General features: G+C 41.9%; 1 protein-coding gene across 1 annotated transcript in view; it reads right to left on the bottom strand.

Annotated features, from left to right (window-relative positions):
* Positions 1–24730, bottom strand: part of LOC139703505 (anosmin-1) — a 146317-nt gene that overhangs the window by 51782 nt on the left and 69805 nt on the right. The window contains exons 3-4 of the mRNA XM_071606982.1: positions 20776–20838; positions 9021–9243 (exon numbers count right to left, since the gene is read on the bottom strand). Coding sequence (XP_071463083.1) covers positions 9021–9243; positions 20776–20838 — 286 coding nt within the window. The remainder of the gene's footprint in view (positions 1–9020; positions 9244–20775; positions 20839–24730) is intronic.

Raw genomic sequence — 24730 nt, 5'->3', positions numbered from 1 at the left:
CCACCAAGATTCCATCTCCTTTCGTAAACGTGACTTCTCCTCCTCAGGGATAACAGGGGACATCTGACATCAGGTGCAATCCACCCTACGCCATGAATATTACTCCTTTTCCCTTTTTATTTCATTCTAGAGGGACACAATTAATTGCTGGGTGTGGACAAATCTTTTTCTCCCTAGAAAATTCTAGAGTCACCCTTTCAAGGACATTGCACTGAGTAAATCATGTTACCAGGTTGCCTCAATCAAGGGTCACATGGAAGTCACAGAGGACGGTCATTACCAAAGAATTCAAGTCTTCTCTCTTTTTTCTAACATGGTCCATTTCTTTGGGGACATTCTAAGGTCATTAAATTACAGTTCCAAGATTTGCTCTCTTTTCTACCTTAAGGAGTATTTCCTTTGAAGGGAAAGGAAAACACACAACACACAACACACACACACACACACACACACACACACGGCAGTGCTGAGCTAAGCTGTCAAACCTCACAAGTGTGAGTCTTTGGGATTCCTTCATGAATTGCTCAGGCAATCCATTGCCCTATCAACTTTAAAATTGGAAAACCATGAATTTATAACGCTTGGCTTTGGCATGAAGGAACGCATTGCTTCCAACGTCCCTCACAGGTGTCTCTCCCTTTAAGATACTAATCCCTCAGATTTCCTTTTCCTCCTCTTTGGCACATAAGTTGTCTTGGTGAGGGAAAGATTTGAGATCCACAGTTCTGAACCACAGGCTTTATTGGAAGGGAACTTCAGAAGCCATTTGGTGGGAATCTAAGGCACCATGTCGGTGGACACGGTCAACACCACCATTTTCTGTTGAGAATGGCATCTGCCTAAGGCACCAAAAGCTCATTTGGAAAAATCCAGTTCAGAGGGCTCTATTTATTTTTCCATTTCTTGGGTTTAAACAATGAGGAAACTGGAAAATGTGGACTCACAAAATAAATAAGACGGGATGCATTGTTGGTGCCAATGGCTGAATCTCAATTATTTTTTTTGACTGAATTCACATTAAGGTCTTGTTGAGGGAGATTTTTAAATTCACCAAATGCTTAGGTGGACAGAGTTGGGTGATTTTATTTTTTATTTATTTTTTTTTTATTTTTTAATTTTTTATTGTGGGTTGTTCAAAACATTACAAATTTCTTGACATATCATATTCCACACTTTGATTCAAGTGGGTTATGAACTCCCACCTTCACCCCATACCCAGATTGCAGAATCACATCAGTTACACATCCATTGATTTACATATTGCCGTACTAGTGTCTGTTGTGCTCCGCTGCCTTTCCCATCCTCCACCCTCCCCCCTCCCCTCCTCTCCCCTCCCCTCCCCTCCTCTCTCTCTACCCCCTCCACTGTATAACCCTGAGGGTCTCCTTCCATTACCATGCAATTTCCCTTCTCTCTCCCTTTCCCTCCCACCTCTCATCCCTGTTAAATGTTAATCTTCTTCTCCTGCTCTTCGTCCCTACTCTGTTCTTAGTTACTCTCCTTATATCAAAGAAGACATTTGGCATTTGTTTTTTAGGGATTGGCTAGCTTCACTTAGCATAATCTGCTCTAATGCCATCCATTTCCCTGTAAATTCTATGATTTTGTCATTTTTTAATGCAGAGTAATACTCCATTGTGTATAAATGCCACATTTTTTTTTATCCATTCGTCTATTGAAGGGCATCTAGGTTGGTTCCACAGTCTTGCTATTGTGAACTGTGCTGCTATGAACATCGATGTAGCAGTGTCCCTGTAGCATGCTCTTTTTAGGTCTTTAGGGAATAGACCGAGAAGGGGAATAGCTGGGTCAAATGGTGGCTCCATTCCCAGCTTTCCAAGAAATCTCCATACTGCTTTCCAAATTGGCTGCACCAATCTGCAGTCCCACCAGCAATGTACAAGTGTAAGAGTTGGGTGATTTTAAAAGAGCATCTTCACAGGTGGTCAAAGTCATTGACACAGAAAATATTTTCTAGACAGCACACTTCCCACACCTATTACGGTCTCCGTACTGATACTGTCTTGGGTTGTGGCTGTATCTGGACGTTCAGTTTAATATCAGTCTGTCTCAACGGGCTGTGGCTTCCTGAAGTGGGTGAGCGGTTGGTTCCTCGTCTACATTTTGGACAGGATGTAATGGAGTCTGAGGAAGACGGGTTTGCCTGGGGCTATGATTGGATCAAATTCCTTTCTGAATTCTCTCCTTCTTTCTACCTTTCAAAGTAGGAGAATAGACCTAGGAGAATGGAGCACAGAGGTGGTTTTTGATTGACCTACGAAACCCTGGAACCTTCTGTTCTGACGCTCGGGGCTTTGGCCGATCACCATGGGACTTGGCTGAGCCAGCCTTTCTCTCCCGTTCAGCCACGTCACGAGTGCTTTTCAAGGATGTCCCTTGACAACTAGCCGACTTCTGTTCAGCCGAATCTCCCTCCACATGTCCCACCTTCACATATGCCCCCCTTTTCCCGGGGCGGCTGTCTTTGCAACACTGTTGTTCTTTAGGCGACACCTGCTTTGATTCCTTCTTATCCCACCAGCATCTACTGGATTTATGCATAGAAATTCCCAAATCGTCCATCTCCACGGAGGCCTCCTGCTCTCGTTTTTCTCTGTCTCTTGCCTCTACTTCTCAGCTTCTCGGCTCATCTCCCTGCCTGTCCATCTCCTTGTCTAATCCACTTTCTGATATTGTGTGATGATTTTCGAAAGTAGAGGTGGGACTCAAACTCTCTAATTGCATCCAGTTTCCTTCATCTCCCTCAAGGCGTCTGTCAATCACACGACTGCCATTTATCTGTTGATTTATTCCAGGGTACCTCCTACATTTCCACCAAAGATCCCATCTTTGATTTAGCTTTCCCAGAAACACACAATAGTCTGTTGATGGTATTATTATTATTATTATTATCAGACCCAATCGTCTTTCATTCTGTTTTCTGACTGTAGACACTTAAGTACTTCCAGACTCACACCAAACTGTGTCTCTTTTCCTAAAAAGGATCCATTCTTTGGGGCCTCTCAACTCTTGAACGTACAACTGTCAGGATGTGCGTTTGACTGCCCCTTTGCTGCAAAGAGCTCATTTAACGATGCCTGTCTTCTGCATGAAGCTACAGCCCCCCAGAGGTCATTCCCACCTCTTGGAATGTCCCAGAGGAGGGAACATTATGCAATACCAAATGGTCACTAAATATTTGCTGGAGGAACCACCTCCCTGACTTTCTTTACTCCAGGCAAGAATGAACCCAGAGAAATGAGAAAACTTGGAAACATTTGTGTAAACCTTTTCAACAGTGGTGAGCCCTCCGCTGGAAACTCACTTCCAAAAGTGAACCCTGATCCCAGGTATTGTGTGCTGCCTTCCCAACCATGTATACTTTCAAATTACTCTTCTCTCTTCTATCATGGCTATATTACTCAAATACACATTTACTTTATTTTATTTTTTTAAAAAAAGAAGGTTCATACTAAAAACCAAAGCAGTCAAAATATTTTCAAGTAGAACACGTGGTTTTTTTTTTTTATTGCATTGTCTATAGTATTTTTCCAGTTTTAAAAGAATTTTTTTACAGATAAGATGGGAATCCCTAAGTTAATTCAGGACCGATTTAATACCAGAAGTAAGTCTCTATTTCTTGTGCCATGAAAAAAAGATACTCAAACTTGTTCAGAGTGATGAGAATCCAAACTGAACAGAAAGATCATTTTTGTGATCCTTTTGTGTCCTTCTTGTGTTTGAGGTGGGCAGGCAGGTGATAGACGTTTTCTCTGTCTCATTTTCTCTACTGAGAGGCTATGCAGATCGGAGGACATTTCCTGATTCCCTGGATGTCTCTGTGCATGGTGGAGAAGATGACCAGTTACTTCTGCAGACTTTCAGAGCAGTTTCTGAGACATGCAAATCCGCCCTTCTCCCTGGCTGTCTGCCATATAATCTTCTAGAGCGAATACAGTTGTGGTAAATATCCCAGCCGTTCAACTAACCTGAACCCATCGGGAGCACATGCAAGCATCCAGAGCTCTTTGCTGAAAGGATTCAATCTTGAATAGCATTCAACCACCTACAGCCTTCCTCGGTCGTAATGAGTATCAGGGCCACGTTGGTTCAAATTTCTCCATTAAAAAAGTCTCTTTAATTAGGATGTGCAACGCTCCTGCAATTTGCATGTTAAGAAACGGTCCGTCTGCTTTGCATTAAGGGTAGCTGGCTCCCTTGATTGGAAGTCATTCCAGCTCTCCTCTGTAATTGTGTGCAGATGGGGCTCCACACCCCCAGGACCTCCAGCCCTCTCTGCCAGAGCACACCATCCTCCTGAGCCCAACGAGGATCCCAATTGCATAACCAGATGTGGAGATGGGATCACTCCTCATGTGCTTTCCGTTCCAACCATGATTAGAAATTTTCTTCCTAAAAGCTGTTTTTGAACCAATTAGCCATCTGAAATCTAAACTATCCTGATGAAAAATATAAAAATATTATCATATGTCACCCCACAAGATGTGACAAAATAGGTCCTTTTTTTTTTTCTTTAAAATGAAGAACATATATTTTGGTAGAATCAAAGCGACAGAAACCCAGGCTTTTAAAAGATGCTAAGAAGAAACTGATAGAAAAATCAATAATGATAAATAATCAACAGTTGCCTAGCCATGTCGAGATTCAGCTATCAGTGTCAAAGTTTTTCCCTTGAAGGTCTAAATGACTTGAACATACTGTATTAGTTCATCTCTAAAGTTCTGAAATTTGAATTTCACATTATTAAGATATGCGTGAAAATATTAAATCAACTGTGTCATTGGGTCTTTTGAAAAAGAAATGAATGGGCAAATGATTGATTGCTGATTGGTTCATGATAAAGAGAAAACAGAGATAATGGAGAGGTGGAAATTGCTCTGAAACTTGGTAAAAATTTTAACTTTCCTCCTATGGCGAGACTTGCATTTCATAGAATGAGAAACTTCCTGCCTCTCCACTCCTGTGAACACTTCATGTCTTTTATTTCACTGCTCTTCGCTTTATTGAAAAGCAAAAAAATAAAAAATAAAGAGAGAGAAGTCTGTTGTTTATTTCAAACTATAACACAAGTCCGTTCAAGTTAGCTGCAAAGGCATCAGCTCAAGGTCACTCATGACATAACCCAATTCTGATGCTCTGAAATCATGGAGAATTTTGCCCATCACATTTTCAAAACACCCATTGTTTATAAAAACCCGAGTTTTCACATATATATACATATAAAGCATGTGAGGGTATAAAATCTGCACCTCTTACCACCCCCTCCAAGAAACACAGTAGACCAAATAGAAAGTGTGGACGTGTATGCTCTATTCGCTTAAAACTTTAGTGACATGAAAAACAGTTAAATTGATACTCCTAAATATCAATTTGTTGCAAGAATTCAGAAAATGACTTGCACACTCAGATGATTCCTTTGTGTTTGAGGAGCTCATCCATGAACCCGGCGCGGGGTGAGGGCTGGTTTCATCTTGATCTTTGTGCCCCAGTGCCCAGAATGGGTCACGGCAAATGAGAGACACTCCACAAATGTTTATTCAACTGAAATGTATCAGTGCTGGAAGATCTAGGGCACATCCGCTTCTTTTCAACTTAAACCAGGGAAAACATGGAGCCAATATTCTTGAGGATTTCCAAACAGCACCTACCTAGGTGACAATGTTTTAAGAGGCGAATATCTAATAAGTAAACAAACTCATGAGAAATGGACAAGTTGGTCGTGATTGCCCAGTAGATTTGGTCCTCTGTTGTCTACACTCTGTATTTAATTGAAATTCTTAGGCCTACAAAGTAACCTAAGACTAAGGTCAGTGTGGTTAGGGGAGATTTGTAGGTTATTCCTTAAATGCTGATAAACTAGTGATTTTATTAGATTAGAAATGTTTGATGATGACATATGTCTTCATTGGATGATGATGATGATGATGATGATGATGATGATGATGATGATTTCTAATGATACCCAGTGAGAGCTTTGCTTTGGGATACTCTTTCAATAGGTGTTAGATAAATGTCCGTTACCAGCCACCAAGTCACATCAGAACATCCCAGGGTCCTGGGGCCATCAGCATGAGTTTCTCATGAGAGCAGGTTGACTTCTACTTGAGCAGGTCAACAAGGATTCCAAGTTGCTACTAGCCTAAGAGGTTATTGAAAGGATTCTGACAGGATCTAATTGATCCTTCTTAGACACACAAACTTACTCACGGGTAGTCTCAAATGCTCCTGGGAGACACACACACACACACACACACATACACCATATATATATTTATATATACATTTATATATATATATACATTTATATGTCTGTGGGTATTATTGTTTCCAAGAATAATTTAGTTTTGTCATTCTTTTTTTAAAAAAATTTTCTTTTAGTTGTTGATGAACACAATACCTCTATTTAATTTATTTATTTCTATGTGGTGCTGTGGATCAAACCCAGTACCTCATGCGTACGAGGTAAGCACCCTGCCACCGAGTCACAATCTCAGCCTGGTTGTCTCATTCTTATTATGCAAACATTATTGGCTCACTGCAGCTTCATAAAGTCCATTCATTCTATTGGTGGCTTATGCTCTATGAATGGCCTCTTCCCACAAAATCCAAGTTAGGAGCTCCTTTGCTGCACAAGAGTGACTTTAGCACTTCTTAAAAATCCACTCTGGAACCACCACTTGACCCAGCTATCCCACTCCTCAGTTTATACCCAAAGGACTTTAATCAGCATAGTACAGTGACTCGGCCACGTCAATGTTTATAGCAGCTCAATTCACAATAGCTAAACTATGAAAGCAACCTAGGTGCCCTTCAATAGATGAATGATGAAGAAAATGTGGTACATATACACAGTGGAATATTACTCAGCAATAAAAGAGAATAAAAATTTCAGGTAAATGAATGGAGCTGGAGAAGATCATGCTAAGTGAAGTAAACCAATCCCAGAAAACCAAGGGCCAAATGTTCTCTCTGATAAGTGGATGCTGATCCATAATGGGTGTGTGTGTGTGTGTGTGTGTGTGTGTGTGTGGTGGGGAGAATGGAGGAACTTTGATTGGGACAAGTTGAGCATGGAGGGTAGGAAAGATGGTGGAATGAGATGGACATCATCACCCTAGGTACATGTATGACTGCACATGTGGTGTGACTCTGCATCATGTACAACCAGAGAAATGAAAAGCTGTGCTCCATTTGTGTACAATGAATCAAAATGCATTCTGCTGTCACCATGTGTCACTAATTAGAACAAATAAAAATAAATAAAGAAAAAAATAAAAGAAAAAAAATCCATTCTATTTAGTTACATACAGGTTTAAATGTGTCTTTATATAATTTAACTGGTCCTTCCTGGAATTGTTCTTATTTCCTGTGAAACTGGCACATCTGAAATTCACACTGATTCGCCAATGTTTTTATTTTTAAATGCATATTTTAATTCCCCTCATCACTTTTGAAATATGCTTGTTTCGAAACCCGGTGAGTTTTACAAAGGGCTTAAAATGAATATTCTGACAGCATCCTCTTGGTGAAGAGCATACAATCAATCGTCACGGGGAGGAGTTTCATAACATCAAAGTTTTTAGAAATGAAATAGTTTTAGATGTTTGCAAAGTGACTTGTTGGAGATTACAATACGAGGGGTGGAAACGATGAAATGTTGGATCCAGTCGAGAACTGTCACTCAGTAAGAAGGGGAGAGCGCCAAATATTTTGAACCTGGGACATAAAACTTATGTTGGGGTTCTAAGGATCCAGGAGGCATTTTTCAAAAATTCATAACATCAGGTGGATTCTACAGGTTTCAAGGCAACAGGCAGAGAGGTGCATTAATTGTGCAGAGGTGAGCTCTTGAGGGGAAGGGACTTTTAATAGTAGCCGTTTGGTACAGACCCCAAAACTAGTATTGCTAGTGAATACTGCTCTATACGCAGATTGTCAAAAACCTACCAGCGGGTAGAAGTGATGGGCGTTTGGCATGTGCATACCAAAAAGTGAGGGGCAGAGAGCTGTTGTTCTCCTTGTAATGATCTACAGCTACGGATCGATTCTACTCACTATTCAAACTGGACCCCCAAATTAACAGAATGTGTGTCTCCTTGTGTGCCTTGATAATATGCAAACAATTCAGAATCCACCCGAATGGCTTGGGTATGAAACACCCTCGTCAGGCTTACGGAAGGCTGGTGGCCCTGAGCCCCACGCCCTGGAGTGCTCTAGAATTTGCTCTTGAGTGCCAACTATTCTATCTGCAGACACGTGGGATGGAGGGAGTCCCCATGTTCGGAAGAGGGTCATTCCTCTGTCTCAAGATGACCACTAAAAATATTTAAAGTCTGCACAAGGAGACGTCTGTTCTTGGATTGGGCCGACAGAAAATCCCCAGTACAAGTATGTTTATTATGCATTTTTCACGTGTTCCTCAACCCCAGTCTCCTTTCTGCGGATTTGCAATGTTTTTATTACAATGTTACCCAGTGCAGCTTAATTGACTTAGTCTGCCTTTGAGAAAAAAAAAAAAATACACCGAGTTCATGGATTGCTGTTATCCTTTGTATATGGTGAATTAAAACTCTGGCTGGGCCCTGTGGTGTGTGCCTGGTCATCCCAGCAACTTGGGAGGCTGAGGCAGGGGAATTACAAGTTCAAGGCCAGCCTCAGCTACTTAGCAAGGTCCTAAGCAACTTAGCAAGATCCTGTCTCTTAATAAAATATAAAAATGGGCTGGGGAGAGGGCTCAGTGGTTAAGCCCCCCACCCCGGGTTCAATCCCTGGTACTATTTAAAAAAAAAAAAAAATCCAACAACAAAACTCCAGCTCTGTTGCTTATTTGTGTCTCACATTTTGGCTGAGGTCTGTGCGTGTTTTAAGACACGTGGGTATGACACGGGATGAATGTCCCCCATGTTTTGCATTCTTGTGGGCATGGCTGAGCCCTTCCCAGCCGCACACAGCCCCCGTGACGGTGACGGCCTCTGCCCCTACCGGGCTTTGCTCTTTACCTTTGTACAGCGTTTTGGGCACCTGGCAGGTGTGACCGCAGCCGTTGGAGCAGCATTTCTTCACCCCCGAGCACTCGTGGTCAACCTCGCAGCTCTCCACGCAGGCGGCTGCAAACCCACTGGCCTTCTCGGGGGCCGGGCAGTCGCCCTGCTTCACCAACAGGATGTACTTGAGGAACTCACAGCTGGTGAAGCACTCGTAGTTTTTCTTGGGGAACAGAGGCTGCGAGAGAGAAGCAGAAGGGAGACACAGAGAGGATTTTTTTTTTCTTTTTTTATAAAAGGTTCCATTAAAGACACATGAAGTCCGATTCCTCGGCATCCTAAAAGAAGAACTTTTATTTTCCATTTTGAGACAGGATCTTGCTAAATTGCTTAGGACTTTGCCAAGTTGCTGAGGCTGGCCTCCTGCCTCAGCCTCCCAAGTCCCTAAGATTATATGTGTGCACCACCACACCCAGCCCCTTGAACGTTTTATGAAATAGATACATTTGTGGTTTTTTTTCTCAACCCCCAGCAAGGTTACATTCCATGGTAATTTCCCAAAGGAATAAGACCCATGAGATGATTTTAGATTGCACACAATGGTCATACCAAGTGTCTGAGTGAACAGTCTCCTATCTTTACCTTTTCTCTCCGCTCAAAGAGAGCTGTCAAAAATCTATCATAGAGGCTGGGGGTGGAGCTCCCACCCTTAGCATGCATGAGGCTCTGGGTTCCATCCCAGAAGCAGAAACAGAAACCAGGATTGTAAATAGTTACAAACCCCATTGAATGCAATTCAAGGGGACTTTTCGGATGCATGCATGACATACATTTTCATTTTCTAATAGTCAAGCTTCTGACCCTCTCCGTGTCAACACACCTCTTGGCGTTACATTGCACAGTGGTCTGAGCCCGTAAATGCGATGCATCTAAACGACACCCGGGTTTTAGAGCTAAGGTGCTCAGGCCATCTGTTACCAAGAGGGACTCGTCAATAAGGAGTGCAGTGAGACAACGTGGATTTCCTTCAACATTGACGTGCACCTGCGTCTTGAGTCTGTGAAAGAGGAGTTTAAGCATCTTGTTGGTGACATTTTGAAGGAGCCCAGAATCCACCCACCAGTGGTGGGGACAGCAAGCCCTTAAGTCCCTTGAATAGAAGAAGGCTGAGCAGTGGGAGAGGATGGCTCATCAAATGGATCTTGTTCCAAAGGAAAAACGGACCTGTGTATCATCTTCTCACCGTTGAGACATGAGCTGCTATCACAAGTTTCTGGCTCTTTCTGCCCATGAGCTGAGGAGCATCTAAGGCTCCTAAAAGCTTCCCCACACAGAGAGTAGAAGAGAGAATGATATTTTGGGTTCCTTGGCCTCCGTTGGGCTTATTAAAACAGTAGCCAAGATGGCTTCCCACCCACCCCGCAACCTAACCCTAACCCTCCTGAATTTCCTACAAAAGATGCCTGACGAGATAGCCATCAGCATCCTAAATTCCACCTTAAACTGCCTTTGACCTTTATGGAAGATGGTTGTCAGCCCAATACTGTAGCCCTAGTACAGCCCATTTGTACCCGGAACACACCTGTCCAGGCACGTTCCATGTCTCAGCCCTCTTTTGACCCAGGAGTGGCCTGAATTGATATTATTACAAAAAATGTCTGTACCCCAGTGGATCTAGACTTTTAAGTAATGAAGGGTGACCCACTCACACCCATATCGTCCCTTCCAAGGAGGCCAGATATTGTGGTTTAGATGTGGTGTCCCCCAAAAGCTCATGTATGTAACAATGCAAGAAAGTTTAGAGGTGAAATAATTGGGTTGTGAATGGTATAACCTACTTAGTGGATTAATCCACTTGAATGGACTGAATGGTGACTGTAGGCAGGTGGGGTGTGGCTGGAGGAGGGGGTCCCTGGGCTGTGCCTTTGGGGTCTCTGTCCTGTCCCTGGTGGGCAGAGCTCTCTCTGCTCCCTGGTGCCCTGTCCTGAGCTGCTCTCCTCCTCCAGGCCCTGCCGCCATCTTGTTCTGCCTCCCCTTTGGGCCAGAGCCATGGAGTCAGCCCACCATGGACTGGACCTCTGAGCCCCAAATCAACTTTTCCTCCTCTAATTTTTCTTGTCAGATCTTTTGGTCACAGTAGTGAAAAAGATCACTTTAAAAACACCAGCACTTTGCGGAAGAAGAGAAGGCATGGAGATGCCACACCAGACAGAGAAGGAGAGCCACACCCTGCCAGGAAAGCCTGCCTTCCACTGCTCCATGCACAGAAAGCAATCTGGCACATCTTAGGCTCTTAGCCCATGTCAGGCACTGCTCCCGAAACAGCTCAGGGGACCCCAAATGCGAGGCACTAAGCAACTCAGTGATACCCTGTCTCTAAATAAAATGAAATAGGGCTGAGGATGTGGCTCAGTGGTTCTGTGTCTTGAGTTAGTTCAATCCCTGGTACCCAAATTAAAAAAAAAAAAAAAATCTCTTGTCTGAAGCACTGTCATCTCTGCAGAGAGCCGTAGCCACCTTCTCCCCCAAAAGACAGCGATTTCATTATCTTATTCATCTTGTTGAAGATGATTGGAAATGTTGAAGTAAAATGCGTGTCTGGCCAATATCATGCATATTTTACCACAATTTATAAAAATATTTTAAAGAGCTAGAATTTCTACACACCAAGCGCACATGCATAGATCAAATAGTATCTACGTCTTACAGCCACAATGATTTTTCTGATATAGCAAATTTAATGTATTGAGACTTTGTTCCAGTTAAGGCCAGGGAAAGATTTTGTGCTTTTTCTTCATTGGCAAAAGAGGTTAGACTAGAAGCATCATCTACAAAAAGTATAATTCCAAGGTGTGGATCAGACTGGTAGATGCCACACAAAGTGGGTTGTTAATAGTTATACATAAAATTTGAAAATGGCACAAATCAATTGTACTAAAATCAAAGCTGGACTTAAAAACCTTACAGGTTAGACTTGGAAGAAGAGCTACAGTTTCAACATGGAATCTCCACAAATTTGCAACTGGTTCATTCAAAAGCCACTTTGTAAACATGTAAAGTATCAAGATCTCCTCGGGGTTTTGTCCCCCATTATTTCAGAGCTCATTTTTTTCTGTGGGTGGTTTAGATGTGTTTTATTTGGTTGGCTTTGGGAGTTTGAAATTTAGTTCCAAACCCAAGTGAGTAATCCAGAAAGTATGCTGACAGACTTGTTACAATTAGGCAGTAAGCACCAGCCTCCCTCTTTCCACACAATGTATACATTACAAGCGACTAAAGAAAGGACCTAGTTACCAAGATCATTGGCCCCCAACACACAAGCCGGGATCTCCAACCCCAGACCGGCTCATTACGTCTGGTGAGCGTCTGCTGTTTGCTAAGTTGGAAGTCACAGGGAGGTGGTTTGCATCATGCGCTAATCAAATCAACTCCACTCAAACATATAACATATGAATACAATGGAACAAATTCACCGAGGAAAACAGAGCATGAGTCTGACATCAGCTTCCAAAGATTGTACTCTAAGGGTGTGCCTGTCAATCACTGCACCCTTGATCCAGGAAACGGAGATGTGTCTCCTCCCACTGAGAAGTCACTGAGCTAACGGGGCAGACTCAGAAACAACAACCACAAAGACAAACAAACAAAGTGCCTTAGAACAGATCTGAAACATTTATTCTCAAAGAGAATAAAAGAAGAAGGGTCATAGGTTAGCTGTACCATTTGCACACAAAGGAACTAAGTGCACTTTGCCCCGGGATCTACACACAGTAAGGGTTGAGTGACTTGTGTCTTCTCTTTTCCAACTGTTACAAGTCCACTGTTGCACATTTCCAAAGCCTTCCGTTACTCTGACAAAAACTTCACAAGATCCCAAGAGGGAACTTGGGCTCTGCTCCTTCCACGGTGTGGCCAGACTCTAGTTTTCAACCGGTTGCTTCTAGATAAGGACTGGAATCTGCTCATGGGGACATGGAATATGTGGCACCTTGTAAAAAACAGTCTGAGGGGGGATTGGACTCGGGGGCACTCCATCACTGAGCCACACCCACAGCCCTATTTTGTGTTTAATTATTTAGAGACAGGGAGTTGCTTAGCGCCTTGCTGTGGCTGAGGCTGGCTTTGAACTCCTGATCCTCCCACCTCAACCTCCTGAGCAGTTGGCATGACTGGTCTGAGCTGAGCCACTGCGCCCAGCTCAGACAGAGGTTTTTTACTTAAGTGAAGTTCACTTTACAATTGGGGGCACTTGGTACAACAGGAGCTCTGTTTTATGATTTCTGTTTATCAAAGCTGATTTTTTTTTCCTCTCTCCATTTCCCTGGATAATTATCTTGAAATAGGTCGGAAAAAACACTAATAGTGAGAAAACGAATTGGAGAAATATGTTGTCTACACATAAGCCGTCTCTCTCTGCTTGTCTTTAACTGCGGACTTGATGAGAATTTATTGAAGTGGGTAGAATAAGAAGAAAAGTGGACAAGTCAAAGGAAACTATACGTGACTATTAATCCTCTGGACAGAAACAAAATGTATAAACTCGTCTCCCAACAGCAAACGGCAAATCCTGTCAACGCAGATTATGTGGGCCTCAGAAAAGTAACCTCTGACCATGGAGCCTGCAAAATTTCCTGCTATATTATAAATTAATGATGGCATGAATCAATTGTACTGAAACCAAAGCTCAATTGAAGAACCTAACAGGTAAAACTTGGAGGTTTTTCAAATTACTATGAGTAAAAAGCCTATTAACGTCACAGTAAATAAAAATACATAGCAACCCAGATGCTAGTATTCAATTTCTTGCAGGTACAATGACTTCCAGTGAATTAAGTCAAGTTATTAATTGTAAAATTAATGTCACCACAATTCCTTCATAAAGCTTACGATTCACTTCAAAAAATCATATAAATGGAAATATTTCCTCAGGTCTTTGATTACAATTTAAACTTTGGGGAAAAAAATATGATTATTATAGGCCCTAATTTTCTTTTCCTACCTTTGCTATTCCCCAAACCAAGAACAAAATTGACATTCAAAGGCCATGTATTTTCTATTAGATGACTACAGGAATGGATGTCATTTTGCATCCAGAGAAGAAATATAAAGCAAAATGATAAAAGAAAATCTCTTAGTGGTACATTGGATAAAGTGAAAAATTCTCCATTTTTTAAAAAAAAAAACATATAATCATATTATATATTAATATGCAACCTTAAGTCTTATAAATGTCTCCTACGTCTTATCTCCAAATATCTAAAAAGTAATGCATGCTTTTTAGTGCCTTATCTGAGCAACATGCTAAGCTTCAGTAGGAAAAAAAATAAATAGAACCATCTTACCTACTTGTGGCCAGTGGGTCAAGATAAAATTAAATACTAACTATAGTAGATGAAATTTATCAGATGCTTAAAGGAAAAGATACTACTGCAGATAGCAGTCTTTGATTTGGAATATAATGCCACCTGATGTATAGAAAATTAATTCATGCAGCAGTGGTAGAAAGATGAACATAAAGAAATGCAATACACTACCTTACTGTTCAAAATCATATAAATATGAAGCCCCCGCCATGGAGAGAACACATGATTTTGTATTTAGTTCACTCTTACAGAGATGTGCCATGTGTCAATTCTTTTTTTTTTGGGGGGGGGTGGTGGTAACCAGGGATTGAACTCAGGGATACCTGCCCACTGAGCCACATCCACAGCCCTATTTTGCATTTTTATTGCTTAGCACCTCAGTGTTGCTGAGGCTGGCTTTGAACTCACGATCCTCATATCTCAGCCTCCCTAGCCGCTGGGATTACAGGTGTGAGCCCCATGTGTCCATTCTTTAGATATTTAGCATTTGCAAAGAGGGTGTGAGGTTTTCTTCTGGTCGACAATCAGGAGTACAACCTTGAATAGGTCATCTTCTGATAAGAGTGTGACATCCTTATCCTCATCACCACCATCATCACTGTCATCAATACCGTCATCACCATGACCCTTATGATGGTCACCATCACCACCAACACCTCATCATTATCATTCCATGAACGTCATCATGACTGTTGCTATCACTACCATCACCACCACCATGACCATCATTATCATCCTTGATATCATCCCATCATCATCAGGACCACTGTCATTGTCACCATCAATATCATCACCATCACCATCTTGACCACCATCATCATCACCATAAGTACCATCATATTCTTCCCCATCATCATTACCATCACCACCACCATCACCACCACCATCACCACCACCATCCTCACCATCATCACTACCACCATCACCACCATCATCACCATCATCACCACCACCATCACCACCACCATCACTACCACCATCACCACCACCATCCTCACCATCACTACCACCATCACCACCACCATCACCACCATCCTCACCACCACATCACCACCATCCTCCCCACCATCACCACCACCATCACTACCACCATCACCACCATCATTACCACCATCATCACCACCATCACTACCACCATCACCACCACCATCCTCCCCACCATCACCACCACCATCACCATCATCACCACTAGCATCACCACCACCATCACCACCACCATCACCACCATCCTTACCACCATCATCACCACCACCATCACCACCACCATCCTCCCCACCATCACCACCACCATCGTCACCATCATCACCACCACCATCATCACCATCATCACCACTACCATTATCACCACCACCATCCTCATTATCACCACCACCATCCCCACTACCATCACCCCCACCATCCTCACCATCCTCACCACATCATCACCACCACCATCCTCCCCACTATCACCACCACCATCACCACCATCATCACCATCATCACTACCATCACTACCACCATCACCACCACCACCATCCTCACCATCATCACTACCACCATCACCACCACCATCCTCCCCACCATCACCACCACCATCACCATCATCACCACTAGCATCACCACCACCATCACCACCACCATCACCACCATCCTTACCACCATCATCACCACCACCATCACCACCACCATCCTCCCCACCATCACCACCACCATCGTCACCATCACCACCACCACCATCATCACCATCATCACCACAACCATTATCACCACCACCATCCTCACCATCATCACTACCACCATCACCACCACCATCCTCCCCACCATCATCACTAGCATCACCACCACCATCCACCCCCATCACCACCACCATCACCACCATTGTCACCATCATCACCACCACCATCATCACCATCATCACCACTACCATTATCACCACCATCCTCATTATCACCACCACCATCCTCACTACCATCACCCCCACCATCCTCACCATCCTCTCCACATCCTCACCACCATCACCACCACCATGCTGACCACCATCACCACCACCATCACCATCATATCTGTAGTAGTGAAGCTCAGCAGGTGTGGCTATCTACCATCCCTCTCCTTGTAGTAGAGCTCCATTTCCTCATCTCAATTCTGCCTCGGGAGTCCTCATGACCATCATCATTTCCTTCTATTAATTAAGTATCAGGAGCTCAGGGAGATCATGTGTCCCACAAATCAAATAAGAATCCAAGCAACCATTAGACTCAATGTTGTCTTAAGGTGTCGGGGTAAATATGAGAAGACTCTCATTAACCCAGTGGTTCTCAAGATGCTTCCCTATTAGGATCCTATTCAACCAAATGAGGTCATTCAAGACTTGGCATTCAGGGTTTTTACCTGGAACTAGTCATGTAAGAACCGTCTGCCTGGAATGTAGTAAAAATCCAGGTTCCCAGGAGGAAAAGTGGTGTTCAGGGTAGACCACACAGTGTGCACAAACACACTCAGAACAGCGAACCCCACTTATTAGAATGCTAGGTAGTAGTGGGAACCTTCTAGAAGTTTAAGAGTTTTTAGATCCCTGCCCAGAATCAACCAGTGAAGCAGGGTTTTTTTAAAATAAAAATTTGCTTTAAATTTTCATCTAATAAGTTAAGATAGAAGAAATGAATTCTGGTGTTCCATTGTACCATAGGGTGATTACATTTAAGGGGCATTTCTAAGGAGAATAGTCTCAGTTCTGCTGGGTTCACGCTTCTTGAAAGCTAACCTATGGCTATTTCCGGGTGGTCGAATTTAGAGTAATGGTTTGGTTTTATTCTTTAGTGTAACCTAATTGCTCAATTAATTTTTAGTGAGCAGGTAAGATTTCTATAAAAATCTATAAGAAATAAAGACCTAAAAGAGGAAAACTGGAACTACTAAGTGTACCTTTCAGAGAAGGCATCTAAACACTAAGCAAGGAAGATCAAGAGTTCTCACTGCAAATGTTTCTAATTCATGCCTGGAAATGCGAGGGTGATTTGCCCGGAAACTCAATTATAAATAGTAATTTATTAGATGTGATTGCAATTAATTTGTTTCCCAAGCACATTAGAGACCTTGGCCATGGATCATATAAAATTAGAAGGAAATCAAAGAAGAAGAACACAAAGAGGTTACAGGAGGGACATCAGAAGACAGTGGGATAGGCAGAATTTGTTCTGGTTTTCTGTAGGACGCGAGAGCAACTGAGCATACAACGACCCGTGGTGTGGCTCAAAAGAGAGAGAAGACGTCAGTCTCCACACACAGAAATGATTAATGCTGAGCCTATGGAAATGTTAATTACCCTAAAAATTGATCCTTACACTGTGTATACATGGATCAAATCATCATCCTATTCCCCATAAATATGCACAAATATTATGTATCAGCAGATTCCACGCCTCTTTGTTCCTTTGGGAGGAGATTCTAGCCAGGTAAGCTATTGTTCTGATGTGCTAAAGAAAAGGATTAGTAAACCATACTAAATTCTATGTGCTGATCTCCCCTCCCTACACACACACACACACACACACACACACAATCTGGGGCATATCATTTTCATATTTAGCTTTTTTCAGTAACTTGAACTGTTTTTCAGGGGTTCCCAGACTTGAAGCTTTACTTCAGATCCTAAAGAGACGCACTGATTTAACCTCTATGTTATGCAGCAGTTGAGGGATATGTTTTAAGAACAAGAAATCCCCACATAGGAAAGTAATACTCTTTAGTGATTTTCTTTTAGTCCTGCTCAAAAAAAAAAAATGTAACTAGCACTTTCCTATGTACACATATGGATATACCACAGTGAATCTCACCATCGTGGACATCCACAAAAAATTTAAAAAAATAATAACTCTGGATAAATGGCAGAATGTCTCTTCCTCATAGGAAAATTTATTTTGTGATTAAAATTACCACGAATTAAATTCTTCTTTTGTTGTTGTAATTATTTTTAAAATTGTTGCATTATCCTTAAAAGTTGAATTCACTGTTACATATTCATATATGCACAGAATATAATTTGGCCCACAGTCTAAATGGTTAGGTAAGTTTTACAATGTAATTATGACTATGGATTTTCTTAGAGCAGGAATTGAAAAACTTTCTGAAAAGAAGTATAATAGTTGCTTAACTAAACTTTTTTTTTTTTCAGGGCAGAAAAGCTGGGGATTGAACCAGGGGTGTTTTACCTCTGAGCTGTATCCTCAGCCTTTTCGTATTTAATTTTAAGACAGGGTCTTGCTAAATTGCAGAGGCTGGCCTTGGAATTTGGATCCTCCTGCCTCAGCCTTCCAAGTCACTGGAATTATAGGCATGTGTTACCACGCCAAGCTTCAACTAGACCTTTTGATCTGATGTTGTCAACTTTGATTACCAATGTGGGGGGGATCAGTCAGGAACAGTAGTGTTTCAGACCCACCCCCGAGCTGTGACCTACAAGCCTGTAATACATAATTAATACCACATATCTACTATTTCGATAGTGTAGCTGACAAGTTTTCTACAGTGTCTTCCCAGTCATTATCTATTTTTATAAGAACACCATCCAAGGTCACTAAGGTAAATCTTAAGATTTGAAAATGAGGATAAACGTGGTACACTAAATGATTTGCCCAAATTCACAGGATGAGTTAATTTTAAAGTTCAGATGAGGATCGAGTTCATCTAATTTTCATCTAGATGGCCTTCCATCCAGGAGAATACCCTCAAGAAGGCAGGGATTTATTTGTTTATGTCTAATTTGCTTATTGCTGTACCTCAATCAAACTGCTGGGCAAATCGTAGGTATTCACAAAGTGCATATTAAATGAATGAAGTTTACTAATTTCATTTCGGTTCATTGGGATAATATACCTGCCCATTGTTAAAGCTAAGCTTTGGAGTGGTTTGAGTTAGAGATTAGTTAGAGATAACTAATATAAAGATACATTAAATGGAATGCATATGGTTTCTGGAAAAGCTTAGATTTCAATAAAACAGATGGTACCATGTCATTCCTTGGGGAGGTGGAAGCCATGATTTATGCTATCATGTCTCTTCAGCCGCTTCTCGAGAATGTTGGTTGCACACAGAGACTGAGGGTGGGTCTTCTTATTGGATTTAACACTAGATCATTAGCTCACCCTGCCTGTCAGTCTCAGAGCAATTGGTTAAATAACCTTGACTACCTGCAAGGGGTCTGTGTGTTATTGAAGGCATCTTCATCCTTGCAATTACCAAAGGTTTCCAAAGGCTTCCTGGACTGGGACCCTCAGGTGGAAGAGCTTCTAGCAAACAGGCATTATTGTGGAAAGGTCTGCAAATGGTCAATATTCCTGCCAGACCACCAAATGCTACAAAGGAACTCTCAGAGCAAAACAACAGAGATTACAAAGATCACAAGGTGGTCACTTTAGTAACTGAGACATATTTCCTTCCACTTTTCTAAAATAACACTGTAGCACATGACCCGGGGTGATTGACAGAGCGAAGCCCACCCCCACCCCAGTTTACACCTGTACCATTAGGAAGAGGTGCCTGAGACAAGGGTTTAGACCCAGCCCTTCCGCCTTGGATTAGATCTCCACCTCAGGTACCCAGCCCCGGTGTAGTAGCTGCCTGCTGCTTTACTCCAAGGTCATTGGGAAGGTCAAATGAGATGATGGGGATGGGCTATTCACAGGGCACATGGTGGACGCAATAATGATCCCAATGAGGATGTAACAATGATCCCAATTTGGCACCCAGCTTCTCAGAGTAGTCTGTGTTCTGCCAAGGGGATCACATCAGCCCTTGCTACAGTGCTTGGAGACCAGATCTCTGTGGCTGCCCAGATCCTCTGCAGGACATTCCTTCCAGCCCAGCCCTCCCCCATTCCCTTCCAAGACGCCCGATGACATCATTTCATTTGGATGCCGCGGGGCATCTCTGCTGACCCTACTGAGCACCCCTTAGTGAGCTCTGTCAACTCTTTCCTCTTCTGGCCCTGTCTACCTCTCGAGGCCACTATCTTTGAACCTGGACAATCGGCCAGTCTTCCTGGCTACATCTTACAAGAAACCAGGCTGGCACCCGGCCTGTGCCCCTGAGCTGCAGGTGACATCTCAGCCAAGCAGCTCTCCCGGGTCCCCGGCACGACTGATGATGTCAGACAGCCGTCCTCCAGGATTGGGGTCTGTTCCTCATCTAACTGACAGCACAGGTAGAGGTAGGCGAGCATTCTGCCCAAGAAAGGAGGAGGGAGACGGAAGGACTGAGAAATGCTATTACCCATAACATGGGTGGCTTCTTCCTAATGGCAGAAGGCATTTTCATACCAGGCAGAAACAGAGCTGGAGGCTAGCCGTGATGGGAGTATGGACAGTTTGCATCTCTAAAGAGCACACTGTCTGCCACGGATGGGTGAAATAATCAACTTGCTGCTCTCTTACCTCACAGAAGCTGTGACACTGGTGTTTCCTGAGGTCCCCTGGTTCCTTGCAAGGCTCTAGGCACTGGAGGAAAGAAAAAAAAAATATATATATATATATATACATGGGTAAGAACCAAAGAAAGGGAAGGAGAGAAGTCATCTGTGGGCTTCCCATGCCTCTTTGTCCTGGTGGGTTTAGAAAAATCCAATCAATCAGCTGATCGTCTAACTGCTTTGGGCATCTTTGTAGAACAGAAACCAAAAAGAAAAAAGAAAAACAAAAAGTGCATTTCAACCCAGCTGACCAAGGAAAGTCACAGAGGTTTGCAGTGAGCCATAGGAATGATATTCACCATCAGAAAGAACTCCCTGCAAGAGATACGTCTTATTCCGTCAGGAGCACTTTTTAAAGTGTGCCGCTTCTGATGAAATTTTTTTTTATCATGAAATTAAACATCCACTCGCTTTTAAATTGGCAACACTGGGGCCATCTTTTGCATGTAATTGAGTGAAAAATTTACTGTTTTATGTTTTTTGCAATTTTTTAAGTACACAGATGCATTCTTATTAACTATGATCGCCGTGTTCAAAATAGGTCATTGAACACTTTCCTGTTACCTAACTGAAATTTTGTATCCTTAGACCAACACCTCCCCAGTTCTGTGACTCTCCCCATCCATCCCCAGACTCAGTAATTCCTATTCTATTCTCAAATTCTATGAGATCAATTTTTTGAGATTCCCCAGGAGTGAGATTATACAGTATTTGTCTTTCCATATCTTATCTATTTCATTGAACATAACATTCTCCAGTTGTATCCATGTGGTCACAAATGACAGAATTCTATCTATTTTTAATGGTAGAATAGTATTCTCTTGTGCATGTATACACCATATTTTCTTTATCCAGTCCTTAGTTGATGGGCACTTAGGTTCTTTCCATTTCTCGGATATTGTGAATAGTGTTGTAATACATAGGAGAGGGCAGATACCTTTTTTAAAAAAAACATTTTTAAAATCTGTGAAAAATTTACTGTTTTATGTTTTTGCAATTTTTAAGTACATTAGTTATACATGACAGTAGAATGCACTTTGATACATCATACATAGATGGAGCATGATTTCTCTTCCTTCTGGTTGTATGTGATATAGATCCCTTAGAAGTTATGAAATAGAAAATGCCATCAAAAGCCTACCAACTAAGAAAAGCCCAGGACAGACAGACTCTCAGCTGAGTTCTAACAGACCTTCAAAGAAGAACTGACATCAACACTCCTCGGAGTATTCCATGAAATAGAAAAGGAGTGAGCCCTTCCAAACTCATTCTATGAGGCTAGTGTCACCCAGATGCCAAAACTAGGCAAAGACACACCTAAGAAAAAAGACTTCAGAAAAATTCACTGTGACTATTAACTGATATCTTTAGCTGGAGGCATCCACTAGCACAGACATTCATCCATTTCAATGACTTCATCGAAGGAGGTAGAATAAATCTGAACATTAGATTCTGACATGAGAGTTGTGCAAGAGAAGAGCGTTTACTTAAACAGATACGTACACTGTATGACTGTATGTACTTTAATAAATCAAAGATTCAAAGAGAGTAGCCAACCTGCATTCCTTCATAACAACTTTAATAGTAAATAACACTGTTAAATAAAAAATTTTATACATATATAGCATATAGTTTATTACTATGTATATAGTTCATATAGCAAATGCACAAATATGCATACAAAGTACACAGAGAGGTATGCTATATACCTGTGTTTATGTATAAAAATTGGCCTCATGATTCACATAAAAATGAAGAATTTATATACAAGGAGATTTGATTCTCAAAATTATAATTATAGGTCATTCAACTTTTAATCAGTAAAAGTTAGTGGTGATGTATATTCAAATGTTAGTCAACTCAGTATAGGCACGACATTATCATAAGCCTATGATTATTTTACCTATATATTTCTTTTTTGGTGCTGGGATTGACTTCAGGGACACTCAATCGCCGAACCCCATCCTCAGCCCTATTTTGCATTTTATTTAGAGACAGGGTCTCACTGAGTTGCTTAGCGCCTCACTGTTGCTGAGGCTGGCTTTAAACTAGGGATCCTCCTGCCTCAGCCTCCCAAACCACTGGGATTATACGTGTGTGCCACTGTGCATAGCACCTGATTTTCAGTTTCATTCTTGCTATATTTTCCGATTAGAATTGCAATTCTCAGCTACATTTTGGCTATCTAGAGTGCAAAACTCAGGGTGCATGGTAAGTAGTGAGACGTTTTTCAATCTAGGTTTCGGTAGCTTCTTGCCTGGTTTAAAAGAAAAAGACTCACCAATGGAACTTAATTTTCAAATACTTACTGCCAGTTTCCAATCAAGAGGCAGAATGTTAAAACTACCACCCTTTAAGTCTACCACGAGTCTTTCACAGCAATGTCCCTCAAAGTGTGATCTTTAGCCAAAAATGTAGCCACCCCCTTGGAGTCTGCTAGCAATGAAAATCTCAAGATCCTCCCTCTATCCTGCAGAGGCATAATCTCTGGGTCTTTTGCAAATGTCCCCTTGGAAATTCCAATACTTACTACACTTTAAAGAGCAATGCTATCGAATCGGAGGCCAATGTTATGATGTCTGCTTTTTATCTCACACAAGTTCCATGGGGAATAAATCTTTGTTATGCAAATATTTTCGATTTTGTAGTCCCTAGTGCTGCCTGTGAACAATTTATTGCTAATTTTTCTAATTTCTTTTAAAAATCAGGTTCTTCCATGATACTTTCCTAAGATGTGTGAATTTGCCAAGTTTAGTGTTTACCCCTCAAGTGGGTTAAAAAATAAATGCCTGATGTTTTCACCAAAGTGGCAATTCTAAACGAATGTCATTTTTATAGCCGTAATGAAAGCTGGTTTTAAAACGCGCCTACCTTGCATATTGTAGGACTTTCTTACTACTTTTGTTTCCTAAAGAATACATTCAGAGCTCTCTGTATCTCATGATACCTGATCATGGCTGCTAGTTGGAAAGATCATAGTGGAGTTTGGGAAGGGTGCTTAGACTAAGTTCTTCCTCTAGAGTGGAAGGAAGGAATGGTCCTTGAGAGAAGACCTTGGGAATCTTTTGAGTTGGAAGTGCTCCTCAACTGCCTCATGCAAAGCAAGTACCCGATGCAAAGATGGAAACATATTTCCGAAACTCTAATGGAGGAGACAGCACTCTTGTGTCCTTTTACATGCAGAATCTCTTTTTGATGAGCCTAGCCAGCATCTGTACTGGTGACCACAGGACAGCCCCCCTTAGTACTATATGTGCAATCCATTTAAGCTTCTATTTTAATTGTCTGATTTCCATCAGCTGGTGACGAGCAGCTGCCAAACACACATTTTAAAGTATTGTTATTCAGGGCTGACATTTTATTTTTAAAAATTATTTCAAGAATATAAGCAACAATAAATGTTGGTGAGGATGTGGGGGAAAGGCACACTCATACATTGTTGGTGGGACCGCAAATTGGTGCAGCCACTCTAGAAAGCAGTATGGAGATTCCTTAGGAAACTTGAAATGGAACCACCATTTGACCCAGCTATCCCAAAGTCTACACCCAAAGGACTTAAAATCAGCATCCTACAGGGACACAGCCACATCAATGTTTATACCAACTCAACTCACAATTGCTAAACTACGGAATCAAACTACGTGTCCTTCAACAGATGAATGGATTAAAAAATGAGGTTTATATACACAATGGAATATTACTCAGCCTCAAAGAAGAATTAAATTATGTCATTTGCAGGTAAATGGATCGAGCTGCAGAATAGTTAAGTGAAATAAGCCAATCTCAAAAAACCAAAGGCCAAATGTTTTCTCTGACATGCGGATGCTAATTCACAATGGGGAGTGGCTAGGGAGGAATAGAGGTACTTTGGGTATGGCAGAGGGGAGTGAAGGGAGAGGAAGGGATATGAGGATGGAACA

The sequence above is a fragment of the Marmota flaviventris genome, chromosome Y, assembly GCF_047511675.1.
Source record: "Marmota flaviventris isolate mMarFla1 chromosome Y, mMarFla1.hap1, whole genome shotgun sequence".
Taxonomy (NCBI): domain Eukaryota; kingdom Metazoa; phylum Chordata; class Mammalia; order Rodentia; family Sciuridae; genus Marmota; species Marmota flaviventris.
This window is presented reverse-complemented; position numbering and strand designations above follow the sequence as displayed.